General features: G+C 49.1%; 1 protein-coding gene across 4 annotated transcripts in view; it reads left to right on the top strand.

The window, feature by feature from the left end:
• The window catches only part of RGL2 (ral guanine nucleotide dissociation stimulator like 2), a 256,218-nt gene that overhangs the window by 203,307 nt on the left and 31,151 nt on the right, over positions 1-21,760 (top strand). For 3 of the 4 annotated variants that reach the window (XM_078641622.1, XM_078641625.1, XM_078641624.1), the window contains 5 exons: positions 1,160-1,228; positions 1,831-2,018; positions 16,793-16,917; positions 18,077-18,292; positions 18,488-18,591. In XM_078641622.1, coding sequence (XP_078497748.1) covers positions 1,160-1,228; positions 1,831-2,018; positions 16,793-16,917; positions 18,077-18,292; positions 18,488-18,591 — 702 coding nt within the window. The remainder of the gene's footprint in view (positions 1-1,159; positions 1,229-1,830; positions 2,019-16,792; positions 16,918-18,076; positions 18,293-18,487; positions 18,592-21,760) is intronic. The other variant, XM_078641623.1, reaches the window with a different exon arrangement.

Here is a 21,760-nt window from a genome sequence, read left to right as displayed (position 1 = left end):
GACGCAAGCACAGGACAGGTGAATTTATGCAAGCACAGGACAGGTGAATGTATGCAAGCACAGGACAGGTGAATGTATGCAAGCACAGGACAGGTGAATGTATGCAAGCACAGGACAGGTGAATGTATGCAAGCACAGGACAGGTGAATGTATGCAAGCACAGGACAGGTGAATGTATGCAAGCACAGGACAGGTGAATGTATGCAAGCACAGGATAGGTGAATGTATGCACGCACAGGACAGGTGAATGTATGCAAGCACAGGACAGGTGAATGACGCAAGCACAGGACAGGTGAATTTATGCAAGCACAGGGCAGGTGAATGTATGCAAGCACAGGATAGGTGAATGTATGCAAGCACAGGACAGGTGAATGTATGCAAGCACAGGACAGGTGAATGTATGCAAGCACAGGATAGGTGAATGTATGCACGCACAGGACAGGTGAATGTATGCAAGCACAGGACAGGTGAATGACGCAAGCACAGGACAGGTGAATTTATGCAAGCACAGGGCAGGTGAATGTATGCAAGCACAGGACAGGTGAATGTATGCAAGCACAGGACAGGTGAATGACGCAAGCACAGGACAGGTGAATTTATGCAAGCCCTGTACTCCTGGACAGGTGAATGTATGCAAGCCCTCTGTTCCTGAACAGGTAGGTGTGTGGGGTCTCTCACACGCTAGGCAAGTGTGAGACAGCCTTCCACAGGCCAGGCAAGTGTAACACTGTGACTCCATACGTGCACACACCGTCATTTTGAACTAGAAATATGCTAAAGAGGATAACCCTCCAGTGGGCCTGGGTGTGTGAGATAACCCTGGCCTGCAGCACAGTGGGTTAAGATTGCCTTCCTGGGGGACAAGCAGCACCCCGCACTACAACTGAGCGTGGGACCGCCATCCTGTACACTGGAGCGTGAGGGGCAGGTGAGTCGCAGACAGCCTCCTTGCAGGGTAGGTAATAATGGTCTGTGATTGGACATCTGTTTGACTATGGGACTGCTTGTCCATCGTTTGTTTTTAGCATTCCCAGTGTTTCATGGGAAAGTGGTTCAGTTTAATAAATTGAAGGGGCTGCTGTGAAATAAAGTCAAGAAAGCTGAGGAGATGTGCAGGATGACCACCACTGGAGAATACTGACCCCTCTCCTCTTTGCAGGTTGGAAGCCTTCGAGGCCACCAGGAGCATGAAGTCCAAAGGGCGAGAGAGTCCCCTGGAACTGCATACGTGAGTGCAAGGGTACAGGAGTGAGGGTATAGTGGGCGGAGAGAGTGGATATAGTATCCTGGAGCTCCACACAAGGTGTGAGTGAGGAGTTTACACACAAGGAGTGCAGAGTTTGCATGAGATGCACACGTCTTCCGTGCTTCTGCTCTGACCCAAGTGCTCCCATAGCTCTCTTCTCTACTCATGCCCCTCAAAGACCCCCACATACTAGTCTTTCTAAGCTGCTACCATCTCCTTCTTATTCTAAAGCTCTAGATCGTACTAGACCCCCTCTCGTCTGTCTGTCCCCCCTGTCTCTAGCCTATGCTAAGGTTGCCTCTCACATACATCCGTGCAGTCTGTCCCACCTGCTGTCGTCTCCGTCATATACCGTCCTTCACAGACACCATCTTTTCCCATTTGGTCTGTCGCCAGCTCGAGCTGAAGCTACCCCTTCCTAGACCTCTGTTCTGTGTGGCCCACACTCCCGCTCGTGCTGCTATCCTTTGCTGGTTGAGCTGACACTGGCCCTCGGACGTCTTGTTGGTCTCTGCCATGTGCTGCTGTTTCTTGCTTGTGCTGACGCTGCCCCTCACTGACGCCATCTTGTCCCTCTTTCCCAGGGCTGCATCCTCCGTCTTCTGCTCTTGGATGGACTGGTACCCGGAGGACTTTCTTGGCTCCCTGGACCCTGCTCTTCTGGGACGCTTCTCTGCCTACCTTACCAGGGAGTTTGGGGAGGGCTCCGGCCCTGGCCGGCGACGCGACTCCCTCTTGCAGATGTTGGAGAAGATACGGAGCACAAATGGTGGTAAGAATGTTGGGCCAGGCGTAGGCTGCTTTAAACACGGTTATTTTACTTGTTTATTGCAAGCCTATTTCTAAGTGCTCACCAAACAAACACGCAAGGGAACGTTTAAACTCTAATGCATCATCTACTGGGTTATTGAAGTCCATAAAAACAGAGGTCTACCCAGGAATAATAGGAAATCGCTTTCTAAAAATTATAAAAAGATATGTAAGATAAAACTATGAATCTCACGGAGAGAACAGTGAGAGGCCAGTTTGAAAGGTCGCTCGTGCCAGTAGATTGTATTATAACATTTGTATAGCGCATCATATCCCGACAAGGCCGCAAAGAGTTCCTACCTCTGTTGGTCCCTGGGCGTCATTTTCATGGTGCATGCTTTAAAGGATGTTGATGTTACATGTCCTGTGTGGGAGACATTGGTTGCATAGCATGAGGTATAGAAACAGCACGTAGTGTTGCGGAGTGTATGAAGGCAGTTGCAGCCACGTATATCTGCTCACCAGTCTGCACAGTTCACGCTCTGCAACTTGTGGTTATAATGAGGAGAAGAAGTAAGGGCCGTGATTTAGATCTCGGCGGACGGGTTACTCCATCACAACGGTGACGGATATCCCATCCACTGAAATATAAATCCCATTATATACTATTGGATTGTTACTTCGTCACAATGGTGACAGATATCCCATCCACTGAAATATTAATTCCATTATATCCTATCGGGATTCTTACTCCATCACAACGGTGATGGATATCCCGTCCACTGAAATATAAATCCCATTTTGCAGTGTGAATCTTTCTGGATTCACTATGCTGTGCATTATTCCGCGGTCTTGTGGTTGGGTCCGGATTCGTAGTCTTTTCTCTGTTTTTTTTTTTTTTCGTAGCCCAGGTGGGCGTCGGCGTCACACCCCTTTGGGTGTATTTCCGGTGACATCGGCATGCTTCCTGCGGAAGCTCCCACTCTTGGGCGCCATCTTCAGATTCTTTTTTTCCGCGGTCGGGTCTGGATCGTTCCCGTTTGGGCTCCAGACATTTTTGGAAAAAGAAGAAAGAAAATACAGAAAAGGCGAGGAGAAGTCATCTGAAGACTCCAGGGGACTTCATCGACGAACAGTCAGCAAGGAGAAGGCGTTTTTCATCGAGATCCTCGACGACCGTCGACGAACACGCGACCAGGGAGGCCCTGGACGCTCGATGATGGACAACACGCCGTTCAAGTTCTGCCGTAACTGCCACCACAAGTACGCGCAGAAGGACCAGCACCCGGTATGCAACCTTTGCCTACCGGTGAACCACGAAAGCGGAGACTGCAACGCCTGTTCCGCCTTCGCTCCGAAGACCCTTCGTGTGAGAGAGAGGCAGAGGGTAGCACACGCCACCCTGCAGGGGAAGGCCCCGACTCCGTCCCTCTACGAGCTGGGGATGTCCTCCGAGGAAGAAGACAACGCTGCCGCCGAAGACGACAGCTACACGGTCGTAGAGACCGATTACACGAAGACTTCTGACAAGGTAGGAGACTCTTCGGCCCTCAAGAACCCGAGAGACTCTGAGTCTAGAAAAATCGAGGGCAAGACCCCGAAAGCGCCGACGCCAAAAAAGGCGGCGTCCGCGACTACTCCCAGGCCCAGCGGATCCTCCGAGAAGGAGTCCCCGGCGCCGAGAGCTGCTGATCAGCAGAAAACTTCGAAAATCGTCCCCGAAAAGGATCGATCGACGCCGAGGGAGAAAGACCCAAAACTGACGACGACGACCAGAGACCCAAAATCCGGTTCGACGTCGAAAACTTCGACACCGAAAGGCACGGCGCCGAGCCATCCGCCGAAAAGAACGGCCGACCCATCCGACGCGGAACACGCGGCCGAGATGGAGAAGAAGAGAAGGCGCCTCGAGGCCGAAATGGAGAACATCATGCAGCGGAAAAAAGATTTCGACGCAAAGATGAAAGCCTTCACGATCCCTCACAAGACCAAGCCACCGGTGGTGGAGGCGGTCGAGGAGGAAGAAGAGATCGCCGAAGTCGCCGAGGAACAAGACCAGGACGTCGAGGTGGTCGACGACCAGGAGGAGTACGAGAATCCCTACGATAGTTACAACTATGGGGAGGAAGAGGAAAGCAGGACGGACACAGAGTCGGCACCCTCTGACCTACAGGAGGTAGATTACATAGATGTCGACACCGACAGCCCGGAGAAGGTGGTCGACACTTACCCCTCGAGGCCCTCGCCACCGGACGACATCGGGGCCTACAACTCGGTGATACAATCTGCCGCAGCAGCTTTCAAGCTCAAGCTCGACGAAGAGAAGCAGAAAGCAGACTTCCTTCTAGAGACATTGCTCCCAACACAAACGAGGAGCCAGTTCCTTACAATGCTCGAAAGCGTCTTGGCTCAGGGGAAGGAAGCATTCAGGGAACCCGCAACATGCAAGGCAGTAACTCCCAGAACTGAGAAGAAGTACAAACATTCCACAAAGGACCCGGCCTACATTCAGGGCACGGTCTCCGCAGACTCCATTATCACGGCCACAGCAAGGAGGAGGGCTAACGTACCCACTACCCTCGGGCCCACCACTGGATAAGGAGAGCAAAAGGATGGATCTGGTGGGCAGAAGGATCGAACGGAATGCCGCGACCCACTGGCGCATGGCTAATTCCAACGCCCTGATAAACAGGCACATGTACCAAATCATGGAGGGACTGGGGCAGTTGGTGAAGGACCTGCCCCAGGATGCCAGGCAGAAGGCCGAAAAGCTGGTTGAAGAAGGAAAAAACGTGGCAAATTCTTGCCTTAAGACGGCCCTGGATGGGGCAGACACCGCCAGCAGGCTCATGATGATGGGCGTCACGGAAAGGAGGCACGCCTGGCTCAGGATCTCAGGTTTCAAACCGGAGGTGCAACACAGCATCCTGAACACACCGTTCAACGGCAACACGTTTTTCGGAACAACAGTTGATGAAACGCTCAGCCAACTGAAAAAAGATAACGAAACAGCAAGATCCATGGGAGCATTGCAGTTCAGAGGGAACAAGAGGGGCACCCCGTCACGGAGGCCCGGCGGGAGAGGCGGAAACCAGCCAGGTACATCACACCAGGCTTTCTAGCAAACGCACCAGGCAGACTCGCAGACTCAGCAGGGTCATCAGAAGCAGTCCTGGCAGTACCAACAAAGAGGCCAGTCCTTTCGAGGGAGAAATGGACGGGGACAAAATAGAACAGGGGGGCAGCAGCCCGCCTCTAAGTGACTTCAAAAAACTAAGTGTGCCCGCCCACAGAAAAGATCCCAAAGGGCAACACGTACAGAGGGGTCAGGACAAAATAGACACCTACGACCACATAACACCAGTGGGAGGAAGATTAAGATTTTACCTCCGAGAGTGGAGAGAAATCACATCAGACAAATGGATCCTCAACATTATCCAATTCGGATACTGCATAGAGTTGGAGGGGAGGCCAACAAGCAGAAAACCAAAAAGAAAAACACTAGCAAGCAAGCAGCTGCAGTGTCTTCAGGAGGAGGCAAAGGAACTCCTGCGGAAGCAGGCCATAGAACGGGTACCCTTCAAGGAAAGAAACACAGGAATATACTCAACGTACTTCCTGGTACCAAAGGTAGACGAGTCAATGAGACCCATTCTGGACTTACGGTTCCTGAACAAATTCATAAGAACGCAAAAATTCAAAATGACCTCCCTGCAAGAGGTGCTCCCACAATTGCAGACCGGGGACTTCATGGTCACAATAGACCTCAAAGACGCATACCTGCACATTCCAATGAACAGAAAGCACAAGCACATGCTAAGGTTCACCATCGGAGAAAGCCACTACCAGTTCACAACAAGGGGTGGTGATGGACAGAGTCTCTGAATTAAGCAGAGTACTCTCACCCAGTCAAGAGATCAGGGCTAGATCCAACACCGTTTTTTAGCTCATTGCACCATCCCAGTTTCAGAACCTGGCTGTATGCAAATTAGTCTGTCCCTGGCCCAGTGCATCATGGGAACAGGGCAGACCAGACTACAAAAGCCAATTCTTACACTGGGAAGGAAACAAGCTTCCGGGGACCGGTTTCTGCCATTTCAGGCGTGTTCGGCCCGGCTTGCTTGAATCCTGATGGTGCAATGAGCAAGGGACTCACATCTGAGTATACCCTTCCACGCTTAGGGTGGACAAAATTATTTACAACAAGGGGTGGTGATGGACAGAGTCTCTGAATTAAGCAGAGTACTCTCACCCAGTCAAGAGATCAGGGCTAGATCCAACACCGTTTTTTAGCTCATTGCACCATCCCAGTTTCAGAACCTGGCTGTATGCAAATCAGTCTGTCCCTGGCCCAGTGCATCATGGGAACAGGGCAGACCAGACTACAAAAGCCAATTCTTGCACTGGGAAGGAAACAAGCTTCCGGGGACCGGTTTCTGCCATTTCAGGCGTCTTCGGCCCGGCTTGCTTGAATCCTGATGGTGCAATGAGCAAGGGACTCACATCTGAGTATACCCTTCCACGCTTAGGGTGGACAAAATTATTTACAACAAGGGGTGGTGATGGACAGAGTCTCTGAATTAAGCAGAGTACTCTCACCCAGTCAAGAGATCAGGGCTAGATCCAACACCGTTTTTTAGCTCATTGCACCATCCCAGTTTCAGAACCTGGCTGTATGCAAATTAGTCTGTCCCTGGCCCAGTGCATCATGGGAACAGGGCAGACCAGACTACAAAAGCCAATTCTTACACTGGGAAGGAAACAAGCTTCCGGGGACCGGTTTCTGCCATTTCAGGCGTCTTCGGCCCGGCTTGCTTGAATCCTGATGGTGCAATGAGCAAGGGACTCACATCTGAGTATACCCTTCCACGCTTAGGGTGGACAAAATTATTTACAACAAGGGGTGGTGATGGACAGAGTCTCTGAATTAAGCAGAGTACTCTCACCCAGTCAAGAGATCAGGGCTAGATCCAACACCGTTTTTTAGCTCATTGCACCATCCCAGTTTCAGAACCTGGCTGTATGCAAATTAGTCTGTCCCTGGCCCAGTGCCCAGTTCACCATCGGAGAAAGCCACTACCAGTTCACGACACTGGCCTTCGGACTAAAATCAGCACCAAGAGTTTTCACAAAGTGCCTCGCAGCAGTCGCAGCGCACCTACGAAGGCAAGGGATACACGTATACCCTTACCTGGACGACTGGCTGGTGAAAGCAAACTCATACCAGAAATGCAAGCAGCACGCACATGCAGTGACGAGCACGCTCATAAGCCTGGGGTTCTCCATCCATTGGAAGAAATCATCAATGGAGCCGGAACAAGTCAAGATCTTCCTGGGAGCACAGATCAACACCCCACAGGGCAAGGTGTTCCCCAGCGAGAAGAGGGCGAGGGCGCTGGTATAGGAAACTCGCCTCTACCGGAAGGGACAAGCTCGGACAGTGAGGACTGTGAGCAAGATCATGGGCATGATGGCATCATGCATCCACCTGGTACCAAATGTACGACTCCACATGAGACCCATTCAAGAATGGCTACAGGAGCAATGGTCACAAGCTACAGGCGGTTGGGAGGATCTAGTGGTTGTAACGCACGCAGTGCAGAAGGAGATGGCATGGTGGACCATGGAAAACATAACAAGGGGAAAGCCTCTAACGCCCCCAACGCCAACAGTGACCATCACCACAGACGCATCCCTGAAGGGATGGGGCGCTCACATGGAGGAACTCAAGGTGAGGGGAATGTGGACGCCAACAGATGCGGCAAAGCACATCAATTACCTAGAACTGAAGACAATCTTCCTTGCACTGAAAGCCTTTCAAACAAGACTGTACAAACACAAGGTGTTGATACAAACAGACAACACCACTGCGATGTTCTACATCAACAAGCAGGGGGGCACACAGTCAGCCCCGCTTTCAACGCTGGCGCAGGAGATAAGGAGATGGGCCATCCCTCTCAAGATAGACCTGCTAGCCATACACCTACCAGGGAAGGACAACATACAAGCAGATTGGCTCAGCAGGCAGACATCGGCATCCCACGAGTGGGAGCTCAATTCTCAGGAGACAAGGTACCTGTTCGACAGATGGAGGACACCATCGGTGGACCTGTTTGCCACACGCCAGAATGCAAAATGCCAAAGCTTCGCATCCAGGCAGCCCGAGGAGGGGTCACTGGGGAATGCCCTATGGATAGATTGGTCAAGGACATTTGCTTACGCCTTTCCCCCGATACCACTGATGCACAGAGTGCTGAGCAAGTGCAGAGCGAGCAACATGACGCTGATACTGGTCGCACCACAGTGGGTGAGGCAGACATGGTACTCGCAGATCATGGAGATGACACAGTGTGCACCCCACAGATTCAGCAGGAGGAAAGACCTACTCTCCATGCAGAACGGAGAGGTACTACATCCAGAGCCAGAGAGCATGAGCCTAGTAGCGTGGCTCCTGAGGACACAGAGTTCGCACATTTGAGACTGCCAGAAAGCACCCTGAGGGTCCTTCGGGAGGCACGAAGGCCCAGCACTCGGAAGTGCTACGTTGCGAAATGGAAAAGATTCACAATATGGTGCAGACAGGAAAGACTTCACAATAAAATGAAGAGGGACTCCACAGTGCTAAGGTACCTGACGCACTTGCTGGAGAAGAACCTTAGCTCATCCTCTTTAAGAGTTCACTTGGCAGCGATAGTCGCCTACACAAGGGGAGAAACGTGCAGGAGCTTCTTCACATCACAGGTGGTGAAGAGATTCCTGGAAGGAGCGAAAAGGATCGCACCACCCAAGCGGGTGCCGCCACCTGCATGGAACTTGAACACAGTCCTAACGGAAGTCATGAAAGAGCCCTTTGAACCACTTCACAAGGCCTCCCTAAAGATGCTAACTATGAAAACAGCCTTCCTGGTTGCAATAACGTCCTTACGCAGAGTAAGCGAGCTTCAAGCGCTGACGCTACAAGAACCCTACATACAAATACACAATGATAGGGTTGTGATGAGGACTGACCCACACTTCATGCCGAAGGTGGTATCAAAATTTCACATGAACCAGTCTATACAGATACCGAGTTTTTTCCAAAAACCAACAACTAGCGCAGAGCGAGCTCTGCACACCCTGGACGCCAGGAGGGCAGTCATGCACTACATTGAAAGGACAAAGGGACACAGGAAAACAAAACAGTTCTTTGTGTCATTCGCCAACAGCTTCATGGGGAAAGCAGTAACCAAAAAGACGATTGCACGATGGATCGCACAGACAATTCAACTCTGCCACAAGCGTGCAGGTCAAGAGCTGGCAGAGGGGACACGTGCCCACTCCACTAGGAAGAAGGGCGCTACAATAGCCTTCCTGGCTAACACACCCATAGAGGACATATGCCTGGCGGCAACATGGGCTTCGGTGCACACGTTCACGAAGCACTACTGTGTGGACATACAAATGAACAAGGAAGCTCAAGTTGGACAGAAGGTGCTACAGCACATATTCAACACCCAACGCTCATCTTCCACCCAGCTGCCACAGAGATGAGAAACCGCTACAAAATCTATGCACAGCATAGTGAATCCAGAAAGATTCACGCTGCAAAACGAATAGTTTTCTTACCTGTCGGTGTAGTTTTGCAGCTTGAAGATCTTTCTGGATTCACTAGCGAACCCACCCACCTCCGCCAGAAAGATGAGGCTGGAGAGAGAAGAGGTGGTTAACAAAAGAAAGGACTTTTAAAAGTACAAAGCGGTAAAATACCAACTAAATAGAACATTGCCATTACTTCGGAAACAAAAAAAAAAAAACACGGAAAGAAAGAACCCGAAGATGGCGCCCAAGGGTGGGAGCTTCCGCAGGAAGCATGCCGACGTCACCGGAAATACACCCAGGAGGTGTGACGCCGACGCCCACCTGGGCTACGAAAAAAAAAACCAGAGAAAAGACTACGAATCCGGACCCAACCACAAGACCGCGGAATAATGCACAGCATAGTGAATCCAGAAAGATCTTCAAGCTGCAAAACTACACCGACAGGTAAGAAAACTATTCGTTATATCCTGTTGGATTGTTACTCTGTCACAACGGTGACGGATATTTAGTCCGCCGAAATATAAATCCCATTATATCCTATAGAATTTATATTTCCGCGGATGGGATACCCATCACGGTTGTGAGAATGGCTGTTCTCCCTTCTGTGTACACCCTTCATAGCTCCAGTTCTGATCACACTGACTGTCCACCAGGTCTGAGAGAAGAGTCACACGCGGACTCTGGGACTTGTACTTCGCGGATGTTTGCAGCCTTCTCCTTGAAAGGAGCATTAAGATTATTACTCGATTCCTGCTAAGATTTTGACTTGAGATTTAGGACATGTGGGAAACAAATATACATTACTTTCGATTGATTAGGGATACTGAGAACTGATTAAGGATATCGAAAATTGATTAAACAGAAAGCTGCAAAGATTGCTTGACATGAGCTCCTGGCTAGCTTGAGTTTGCAGAGACATGCCATTCTCTCCATTCTATTCCTATGGATCTACAAGACAATTTAGTATTAAATCTTTAATTGCCAGTGAAACAAGCACACGTCTAAGCCATCCTGCACCGGAGCCGTGTAAAAAAGTGACACAAAGTTGAGAGTAGACTAAAACCGGTGCAGTGGGGAGCACTTAGACTTGGAAATGGCTGAAAATGTTAGTTTATATGGCGTAGCCAGTATAAAAAAATATGTCTATATTCCATAATTAAAAACAAGACAATACTGTTCCCTCTGAAGTGCTCCTAAATGCTACACAGTGAAAGGCTCGTTGGTGCACTGAGCAAGCCCTTATTTCGTTAAAAGCTTTTTATTTCAGGCAGTATGACCCTGTGCGGGCCCTTTTTGAGCTTTTACGTCTAAACAAACTACCTCAATCACATATTCTTATATCACTCGCTAGTGAATATTGCTGTGATTAAGGAATTAAAAAAATAATCAGTTGATGTCAATACCACGAATGCAAGTTAGGTCAAAATTAAGATTCTCAAACAGATGTTGAAATAAAGATGCCACTCTGGCTGTTTTGCCACCACGGTGATCATCTATTTAACCTCCTCATCTGGAGCCACCACCAAGCGTCAGGCGGGGGCACGGCAGAGCCGTACCACAGCCAGCGGGAGTCCCACAACGTGATGCCAGGTGTTCTGTGGTCTCACATGGTAAGATGTTACATACACGGCAGGCAGTGTGATGCCCTCTCCCACACCCTCTTCCCTGTTTTGTGTGTGAGGGAAGCTTGTGCTGCTGCTGATTGCAGATACTGGTTTGATGTATGAGGGAAGCGTGCCTGGTACTTGTTTTGTGTGTGAGGGAAGCTTGCACTGCTGCTGATTGCAGATACTGGTTTGATGTATGAGGGAAGCGTGCCTGGTTCTTGTTTTGTGTGTGAGGGAAGCTTGCACTGCTGCTGATGGCAAGATACCGGTTTGATGTATGAGGGAAGCGTGCCTGGTACTTGTTTTGTGTGTGAGGGAAGCTTGCACTGCTGCTGATTGCAGATACTGGTTTGATGTATGAGGGAAGCATGCCTGGTACTTGTTTTGTGTGTGAGGGAAGCTTGCACTGCTGCTGATTGCAAGATACCTGTTTGATGTATGAGAGAGGTGTGCCTGGTACTTGTTTTGTGTGTGAGGGAAGCTTGCACTGCTGCTGATTGCAGATACTGGTTTGATGTATGAGGGAAGCGTGCCTGGTTCTTGTTTTGTGTGTGAGGGAAGCTTGCACTGCTGCTGATGGCAAGATACCGGTTTGATGTATGAGAGAAGTGTGCCTGGTACTTGTTTTGTGTGTGAGGGAAGCTTGCACTGCTGCTGATTGCAGATACTGGTTTGATGTATGATGGAAGCGTGCCTGGTACTTGTTTTGTGTGTGAGGGAAGCTTGCACTGCTGCTGATTGCAGATACTGGTTTGATGTATGAGGGAAGTGTGCCTGGTACTTGTTTTGTGTGTGAGGGAAGCTTGCACTGCTGCTGATTGCAGATACTGGTTTGATGTATGATGGAAGCGTGCCTGGTACTTGTTTTGTGTGTGAGGGAAGCTTGCACTGCTGCTGATTGCAGATACTGGTTTGATGTATGATGGAAGCGTGCCTGGTACTTGTTTTGTGTGTGAGGGAAGCTTGCACTGCTGCTGATGGCAAGATACCGGTTTGATGTATGAGGGAAGTGTGCCTGGTACTTGTTTTGTGTGTGAGGGAAGCTTGCACTGCTGCTGATTGCAGATACTGGTTTGATGTATGATGGAAGCGTGCCTGGTACTTGTTTTGTGTGTGAGGAAAGCTTGCACTGCTGCTGATTGCATTATACCTGCTTGATGTATGAGAGAGGTGTGCCTGGTACTTGTTTTGTGTGTGAGGGAAGCTTGCACTGCTGCTGATTGCAGATACTGGTTTGATGTATGATGGAAGCGTGCCTGGTACTTGTTTTGTGTGTGAGGGAAGCTTGCACTGCTGCTGATTGCAGATACTGGTTTGATGTATGAGGGAAGCGTGCCTGGTGCTTGTTTTGTGTGTGAGGGAAGCTTGCACTGCTGCTGATTGCAGATACTGGTTTGATGTATGAGGGAAGCGTGCCTGGTACTTGTTTTGTGTGTGAGGGAAGCTTGCACTGCTGCTGATTGCAGATACTGGTTTGATGTATGAGGGAAGCGTGCCTGGTACTTGTTTTGTGTGTGAGGGAAGCTTGCACTGCTGCTGATTGCAGATACTGGTTTGATGTATGAGGGAAGCATGCCTGGTACTTGTTTTGTGTGTGAGGGAAGCTTGCACTGCTGCTGATTGCAAGATACCTGTTTGATGTATGAGAGAGGTGTGCTTGGTACTTGTTTTGTGTGTGAGGGAAGCTTGCACTGCTGCTGATTGCAGATACTGGTTTGATGTATGAGGGAAGCGTGCCTGGTTCTTGTTTTGTGTGTGAGGGAAGCTTGCACTGCTGCTGATGGCAAGATACCGGTTTGATGTATGAGAGAAGTGTGCCTGGTACTTGTTTTGTGTGTGAGGGAAGCTTGCACTGCTGCTGATTGCAGATACTGGTTTGATGTATGATGGAAGCGTGCCTGGTACTTGTTTTGTGTGTGAGGGAAGCTTGCACTGCTGCTGATTGCAGATACTGGTTTGATGTATGAGGGAAGCGTGCCTGGTACTTGTTTTGTGTGTGAGGGAAGCTTGCACTGCTGCTGATTGCAAGATACCTGTTTGATGTATGAGAGAAGTGTGCCTGGTACGTGTTATGTGTGTGAGGGAAGCTTGCACTGCTGCTGATTGCAGATACTGGTTTGATGTATGAGGGAAGCGTGCCTGGTACTTGTTTTGTGTGTGAGGGAAGCATGCACTGCTGCTGATTGCAGGTACTGGTTTGATGTATGAGGGAAGCGTGCCTGGTTCTTGTTTTGTGTGTGAGGGAAGCTTGCACTGCTGCTGATTGCAGATACTGGTTTGATGTATGAGGGAAGCGTACCTGGTACTTGTTTTGTGTGTGAGGGAAGCTTGCACTGCTGCTGATTGCAGATACTGGTTTGATGTATGAGGGAAGCGTGCCTGGTACTTGTTTTGTGTGTGAGGGAAGCTTGCACTGCTGCTGATTGCAAGATACCTGTTTGATGTATGAGAGAGGTGTGCCTGGTACTTGTTTTGTGTGTGAGGGAAGCTTGCACTGCTGCTGATTGCAAGATACCGGTTTGATGTATGAGAGAAGTGTGCCTGGTACTTGTGTTGTGTGTGAGGGAATCTTGCACTGCTGCTGATTGCAAGATACTGGTTTGATGTCTGAGGGAAGTGTGCCTGGTACTTGTTTTGTGTGTGAGGGAAGCTTGCACTGCTGCTGATTGCAAGATACTGGTTTGATGTATGAGGGAAGTGTGCCTGATACTTGTGTTGTGTGTGAGGGAATCTTGCACTGCTGCTGATTGCAGATACTGGTTTGATGTATGAGAGAAGTGTGCCTGGTACCTGTTCCGTGTGTGAGGGAAGCTTGCACTGCTGCTGATTGCATGATATTGGTTTGATGTATGAGGGAAGTGTGCATGGTACCTGTTCCGTGTGTGGGGGACACTTGCATTGCTGCTCATTTTCTACATGTCCTGTATGTTAGTGAAGCTTGAGAAAAGGTTTTCACTATACCATTTGTAAAACTCTGTTGTCTTTGGCGATGGGTGGTACAAATGCCTCTGACTTGGAACCTGGTAGGATGAGGGCCAGTAATCCTCAAATCTAAGGGGCCTCCTGGGCCAGCCTGGTCGATCGCAATCTCAGCCAAAAAACTGGGGCTCTAGTTACTAAGATTTCACGAAGCACAGCAAGGGACGTTGCTGCGCGAAACTGCACAAAAACTACCCTTTGAGGTGCTTTCTTCCTTGTGCGTGTGCAGAATGCAGCACACAAGCAAAGGGGTAACAACAAGGAGAAATAAAGATATTCCTTCTCCTCCTCTTTGTAAATATGGGTTTGTGTCAAAATCCACGGGGATGCATGTGAACGCCCACGCTCTACCCATGTAACGCCTCCTGATGCAAGGTGACGCAAAGCAGCTATATGCAGTGTTGCGTTCTGTTTTTTTTTTTAACAAAGCCACGCAAATCAAGTTTTGTTTTGAAACCCCAAAATAGATTTTACATCGGGACTGCGCCAAAAAAGTGAGAGAACCTCAGACGCAGAATCTTAGTAAATCTGGGTTTGGAAATACTAGCAGCACCCTTCTAACTCAAAGAAGCCAGAATTAACAGCAGCACGAATCATACCCAAACCAGCCTGGCAATACTGCCATGCAAAAACATTATCAACAAAGGAATGAAGAGACTCAATACATCTATTTGTATGTGCCATTGGCATCATATTTATGCAAGTAAAATTGTGAAAGAAGATAAACAGTAATATCAACACTGTAGGTAAACAATACTTCAACCCTAGTTGTACTTTGTTCAATATATATTGTAGATAGCGCCTTTGAATGGGCTGAGTAGTCGACAGCGTTTCGATCCTCCTTAATTGGGATCTTCCTCAGGACAGGGTTGTATGTGGGACAGTGCTGGATAAAGTCCTGGAGAGTACAGTTCTAGCGATGGACGAACGGATCATCTATTAAGTGTCGAGCCTGGAGAGCGATAGGTCCATGATCCAGGGTGGTTAATAAGTCAGCGTGCCGATGATCACTACGTCCAGAGTTCCCGGACCGAATCTTGAGCCGCATTTTCAACAATCAGAGATTGATTCTCTGCCGCCCGATTCCATCGCGGATCGGCCACACATCCAGGAAAACGGCACACTGACTTATTAACCACCCTGGATCATGGACCTATCGCTCTCCAGGCCCGACACTTAATAGATGATCCGTTCGTCCATCGCTAGAACTGTACTCTCCAGGACTTTATCCAGCACTGTCCCACATACAACCCTGTCGTGAGGAAGATCCCAATTAAGGAGGATCGAAACGCTGTCGACTACTCAGCCCATTCAAAGGCGCTATCTACAATGTGGCCATTTCCATAAATCAGTTCATTTACATCTAAAATTTATGTTTTAAATCATTACTAAGCCACCTTGTATTACCGTATCACTGTATATATTGAACACCTATCACTTATGCGCCGGTCACGCTGACCACCTTGTCACTTGCGTCGCCACTGTGCACACCACATGCACCTTTATTGCACCAAGTACAACTAGGGTTGAAGTATTGTTTACCTACAGTGTTGATATTACTGTTTATCTTCTTTCCCAATTTTACTTGCATAAATATGATGCCAATGGCACATACAAATAGATGTATTGAGTCTCTTCATTCCTTTGTTGATAATGTTTTTGCATATCTTTTCTAATTGTCTAATGAATTATACATGTTGGGATATTGTTTGTTTTTTCTAATTTCCTACCCCAATCCCAACGCGGGTGAAGGGTTTATAATCCTGTAGTTTTTCACATGGCAATACTGGCAGCAGGATTCATATCCAAACAAGCCTGGTGGTGCTAGCAGCAGGATTCATAGTCAAACCAGCCTGGCAGTACTAGCAGCAGGATACTTACCTAACCCAGCCTGGCAGTACAAGCAGCAGGATTCATCCCCAAACCAGCCTGGCAGTACCAGCACCAGGATTCGTACCCAAATTAAGCCAAAATCTAGGAGATAACATCAAAGACAGAGAATGAAGGCAGCCCACTAACAGGGAAGTCAGGACAATTAAAATTCTACAAGACAAGAGCTTCCAAAGGAAGACTGTAGTATTCAACAAGTATGCTTCTAAAACAACCACATCCACATGAAACAGTTTTCAGAGGGAAGGAATGAAACCAGCAGTCAAATATACAAATATATAGATGTATATGATTTTAATTTAAATGGAAAAGGGAATTAATTCAAATGCAAAAAATTGAACTTAAATTTAAAAATAAATGCAAAAAAGAATGACTTCATTCATGTTTGCATTTACATTTAAATCATATATATAAAAATATTTGTACATTCGTGGCTCTCGGGTCTTCAGAGGGGGTCCCCTGTTGGCTTGAGAGACGGTCTGGTTCCTTGTCTCCTGTCATGGGGGCAGGAGCCAGTGTCTGCAGCGGTGGTGGTGGCTTGGATGCTCCACAGCTTGCAGGTGAGGCCTCTTAAGCTATTGGCAGTTTAGTGTTTCCCAAAGTGTGGACTGGTGACCTGGATCCCGGAACAAGAGGAAACCCCAAAAGAAACAGGTGTGAGGGCGAAGCTCAGACCCACCGGCGGGCTGTCAGAGGTGTGACTGACGCGGACCTACCGTTGACCTGTGTTTCTCTTTTCCAGCAGCAACTGAAGACCAACTGAGTCCTACGTCCCCTGAGGCGAGCAACACTGCCCCCGGGGCGGGCCAGGATATCCTGATCTTCCTGGCAGACGACGTGGCGGCTCAGCTGACCCTGCTAGATGCAGTAAGTAGTGTCCGTTTGGCTGTCATCGGGGAGAAGGCCATAGGGTGGAGAACCAACCTATCACCCTCCAGCTGGGAGAAGCAGACATTTCTAGATACAAATTCTGTCTGTGCCTCTTGGAAGCCCCTTTCCCTAGACCATGTGCCTGCAGGTGTGACCCGAGCCGGGTGTTCAGCCTGTTATTTTGAGTTACAACAGCTGCACTGGCCTGAACACAGTGTAATCTTGAGCAAATAACTATTTCAGATGGCTATTCCAGGACAATGACAATGTTAAAACCTTTAGCCTGATTTAGTGGTGGAGAAGTGTGGCTCAATGGTTAGAGCGGCAGACCCTGATGCAGAGGTCTGGCCCGGGACCAGGGTTCAATTCCCGCCTCGGTGGTTCTTGGGCTCAATTTCCTCGGACCTGATAATTCTCGCCTCGGTGCCTAGTCTACTCATGGGTCCCTCTCTGCGATTCTGGGCAATAGCTTGCTTAGCCTCCACACCGGCCCCAACAGCGCTTGGATGCCTGGCTTCACCTTGGGGGTGCCCAGGAGTGGACATTTCACAGGGAAAAACCAGGAAGGCTTCCACAGCGGTATGCGTATAGCGCCGAGACACTCATGAGTATAAGTGCGCTATACAAGTACGAATCATTTCATTTAGTATATCTGCAGACAGTGGGCCTAGCACCTGGATCAGGACATTGAGGCTGGCGCCTTCAACGGGGCTGGTCCAGGGGTCAGGAAGGGTGAGACAGACTGAGGACCGGTGTTAATGACACTCAGTCCCACAGATCCAGTAACAGACGGGCCATTTAAAAATATTGAAATTGGGGCAGAATTTATGGATCACGGTTTATGGACCACTAGTAAGAGGTGATAGGATACTGGGGCTGTGGAGAGGGGTCTCCTTCACGAAGACCCTCTCTATCTTGTCTTATGGGAACTAGGAATTTATTGGAATCCGCAGTCTCTCGGTGGTGATGGCATTGCTGTCGAACACAATAACGCCTTGCCACTTGCTCATGTTTGAGGGCAGAATCAGGGTGGGGAAAACTTGACCTTCAGCACCACAGAGTCTAGGAGATCTGGATGTCAAGAAAGAGGGCGGCCTTCTGACGCCACAGTCACGTGATCAGCGTCCCTCACTCTCTCGCCTTCCGTTTCTTTCAGGATCTTTTTCGAAAGGTTGTGCCGTACCACTGCTTAGGCTCCGTCTGGTCTGCGCGTGACAAGAAGGGACGCGAGCCCCGCTGCCCCAGCGTCCGCGCCACCGTGTCCCAGTTCAATAAGCTGGCCAATGTGGTCATCAGCTCCTGCCTCAGCAACACCAGTCTGCGGCCCCAGCAGAGGGCGCGGATCCTGGAGAAGTGGATTAAGGTGGCGGAGGTGAGGAGCTTCGTGGCCGCCACTGTCCTCTTTATTCCCCTCTCTTCGCTGTCACTTGGCCTACTACCTCTCGCTCTATGCTGCTTTCCCTTACTCTACTTTCAGTCTCTTTTTTCTTTGCCTCTCTTTGCCCTGCTACATCCATTCCTATCTTGCCGCGTCTCTTTATAACTCCATCGCTTTTTACCTCTCCAGGAGTGCCGTGCCTTGAAGAATTTTTCATCCCTGTACGCCATCATATCCGCGCTTCAGTCCAACGCAGTGCACCGCCTGAAGAAGACTTGGGAGGAGACGTCCAGGTGAATGGGGGACAGATGGGATCTGGAGTGGAGTACAGCGAGACCGTGGTCAAGGGTGGTCTAGAGACGTCCAGGTGAAGGGGGGTCAGAGCTGGATCTGGGGTGGAGCACAGTGAGACCGTAGTCAAGGGGTGATCTAGAGACATCCACGTGAAGGGGGACAGATGGGATATGGGGTGGAACACAGTGAGACCGTAGTCAAGGGGTGATCTAGAGACATCCACATGAAGGGGGACAGATGGGATCTGGGGTGGAACCCAGTGAGACCATAGACTAGGGTGATCTAGAGGCGTCCAGGTGAAGGGGGGACAGACCGGGATCTGGGGTGGAACACAACAAGACCATAGACAAGGGGGATCTAGAGGCGTCCAGGTGAAGCGGGGACAGACCAGGATCTGGGGTGGAACACAGCGAGACCGTGGCCAAGGGTGGTCTAGAGATGTCCAGGTGAAGGACCGGCATCTGGGGTGGAACACAGTGAAACGGGGGTCAAACATAGTCTAGAAAGGTCCAGGCTGTAGTGTTTTGTAAATAAAAGAACGCTGGAACTCTTTTGGTTCCCACGGTACACCGTAGGCCTATGATGCAAGTGTTGGTGTGATGAGCTGAAGGCGGGCTTAGAATGCTGAGTTCTGACTCACACGCAGCGGAATAAAGACGTTTAAAACTACTCTCCGTGAGCGTTGTGGATACTGGTGAGTACTAACGCTGGGCGCAGGACTACGCTACGCTCGCGTAGTTTGCGCAACTACGAGCTATCCGAATTGCACATAGCACAGTGCAAAAACGCGTAGCGTAGCGGGCATTTTTTGCTTGCTCACGGCCCTCAATGTCAAGTTGGCGACCGCGAGCGAGCAAAATAACATCCCGGCGAGACTTTTTCCTCGTTTGCGATCAGCAACATCAAGTTGACGATCGCGAGCGTGGAAAATAAACCTCCAGGCGAGATTTTCAACGCGGGGAGGTCAGGTTTCTCATTGCGAGTGGTCGCGCATGCTCGCGATGAGAAACTACCAGTCTGCGTTGAGAAAGCTGCCACTCAAGTACAAATCTACTCGAGCGGCAGAAAACGACCGCTTGCACTGTGCAAGATGCGGTTTGCAATGATTACACAGTGCGGACAAGCATCCGGAACTGTGCAATCAGTGCAAACAGCATTTTGCACAGTGCAATACGCAGTTCGCGTAGCTTGCGTAGTGCCAAGTGCACTTCGCGTAGCTATGCATAGCGCTACTGCCCGAACGACACACAGGGTTAGTGAGTACCTGGGCTGGCAGGAGGCTACACAGGTGGAGGGGGGGAGGTGGGGGGAGGACTGGGATCTGGGGTGGAACACCAGGATACTCCGTGCTAAAGCGGGCTGGAAAGTATGCAGCAGAGCCTTTACTCTTTCCTGCGCCGTGTTTCATAATCCATCTCTGGTGGTTTGTGCATGTTATATGTGACTGTTCTTCATGTGTGTTTCGTAGCTTCTCCTGTGCTCAAAGTGAATGTTCCTTGAATGTTTTGTTGCCTCACCTATGGTCTCTACGTGTATTACAATATTCTGTGTTTCTTAACCCCGCTCCCCCTCCAATGGACTTTATGTATTAAATGTGGCTGTTCTTTGTGTGTTTAATGCCTCACACTTGTTCCCATGTTCATGAGTTGTACTTTTTGAATTAGTTCCTCCCTCTCCTCAAGGTGCCTGTCTTTATTATGGATAAACCTTCTATGACTATTCAATGTCCTCTCTGGCCTGTGTGTGTTTTACCGGTGTGCCTCTCCTGCGGGTGAATGTGTATTCCATGTATGTGTGTATTCCATGTATGTGTGTATTCCATGTAAGTCTCGTGGCTGCTGTGTGCTCTCACTGTGTCACACATGTATATTGCATTTGTGGTTCATTGCTTTTCATGTGATCTTTGTGTGTCTTACTTCTGTTGTTATGTGTCTGTACTCCACTTCACCTTTCATGCTTCACGCTTGTGGTATCTCTGGGCGGTTCAGGTTTACAGTTCTATTTCACAGCTTCCCAGGTGGTTTGTACGTGTTTTCAGAAATAAAAACCATTTGTGTTCCGTGGCTTGCCCTGTGCTCTGGATGTGTTTCACAGTATACATAAGTCACGTATTTCACAGTTTTCCTTGTTGTCTATGTGTGTTTTGCATAAATAAATCCTTTAAGTAATCCATAGCTCCCCCTTGAGGTGTGTAGGTGTATTGCAGTATACATACTTCATTTGTTTCACAGCTCCCCCTGTAGTCTGAGGGTATATTATAGATACACATTCTTGTGTTTCACAACCTCCCTTTTTGATCAAAGTTAGACTTTTGCTCTAACTTTACCTTTGTAAATACCGAAAAGTAGTAAAGTCAGACTTTTGATCAAAGTAAGACTTTTGTTTGGGCTTTACCTTTGTGAATACCTGAGATGCGGTAAAGTTAAGGCCAAATTCACAAAAGTAAAGTTATACCAAAAGTTTAACTTTACTAGTAGTAACTTACCGTTGTGAAGAACCGAAAAGTAGTAAAGTTAAATGTTTGGTCTAAGGTAGACTGTGTGTCAGAGAGGCAGGTGCCTGGCGCTAGTTTAGTTGCTTTGACTTTGCTTTTGACGCGAGGGGTCACTTGGTCTAGAGCAGTCGTCACATCTCTGATGTGAAAGCGGAGTGGTGAGATGAGGGCAGCGTAACCTGTAGGATGCTCGGGGGCAGGGCCTCTGCCACCAAGAGGGTGTTTACGTTTAAGGACCACGACGCTCCGCGGTTTATGGTCATCAGTTGACTTTGGGCTGAACTCACCTTCGACACTGAAGTCGACTTGAGCATCGACTGACCAGACAACACTTTGGAAGTTTTTATGTTGGTGGATAACTGAGAAGACACTGCAGAGGGGCTTTATGGGTAGGGGTATCCAGGACAAGTGCCTTCCAGTTGGGAGTATCCACCTGTTGAGGGAATTTGACACAGTCCACATCTTTATTTACACATCGAGCATTCAAATGGTGCGGTTCATCAGCACAGATGTCAACGCCCCCTAGGATTAGTGGTCAGACGGTTAACGTAGAGTAATCCATCAGATGGGAAGGAGCCAGGAATCTTCGGGAGGTGGGAGACAGTAACACACATAAAGGAAGATGCTGGAGCGGGTACCTTTGATGGCTTGTGTAGTGTTGTGTTGAGTTAGCC

Source organism: Lissotriton helveticus, chromosome 5_1 (assembly GCF_964261635.1).
Source record: "Lissotriton helveticus chromosome 5_1, aLisHel1.1, whole genome shotgun sequence".
Classification (NCBI taxonomy): Eukaryota; Metazoa; Chordata; class Amphibia; order Caudata; family Salamandridae; genus Lissotriton; species Lissotriton helveticus.
This window is presented reverse-complemented; position numbering and strand designations above follow the sequence as displayed.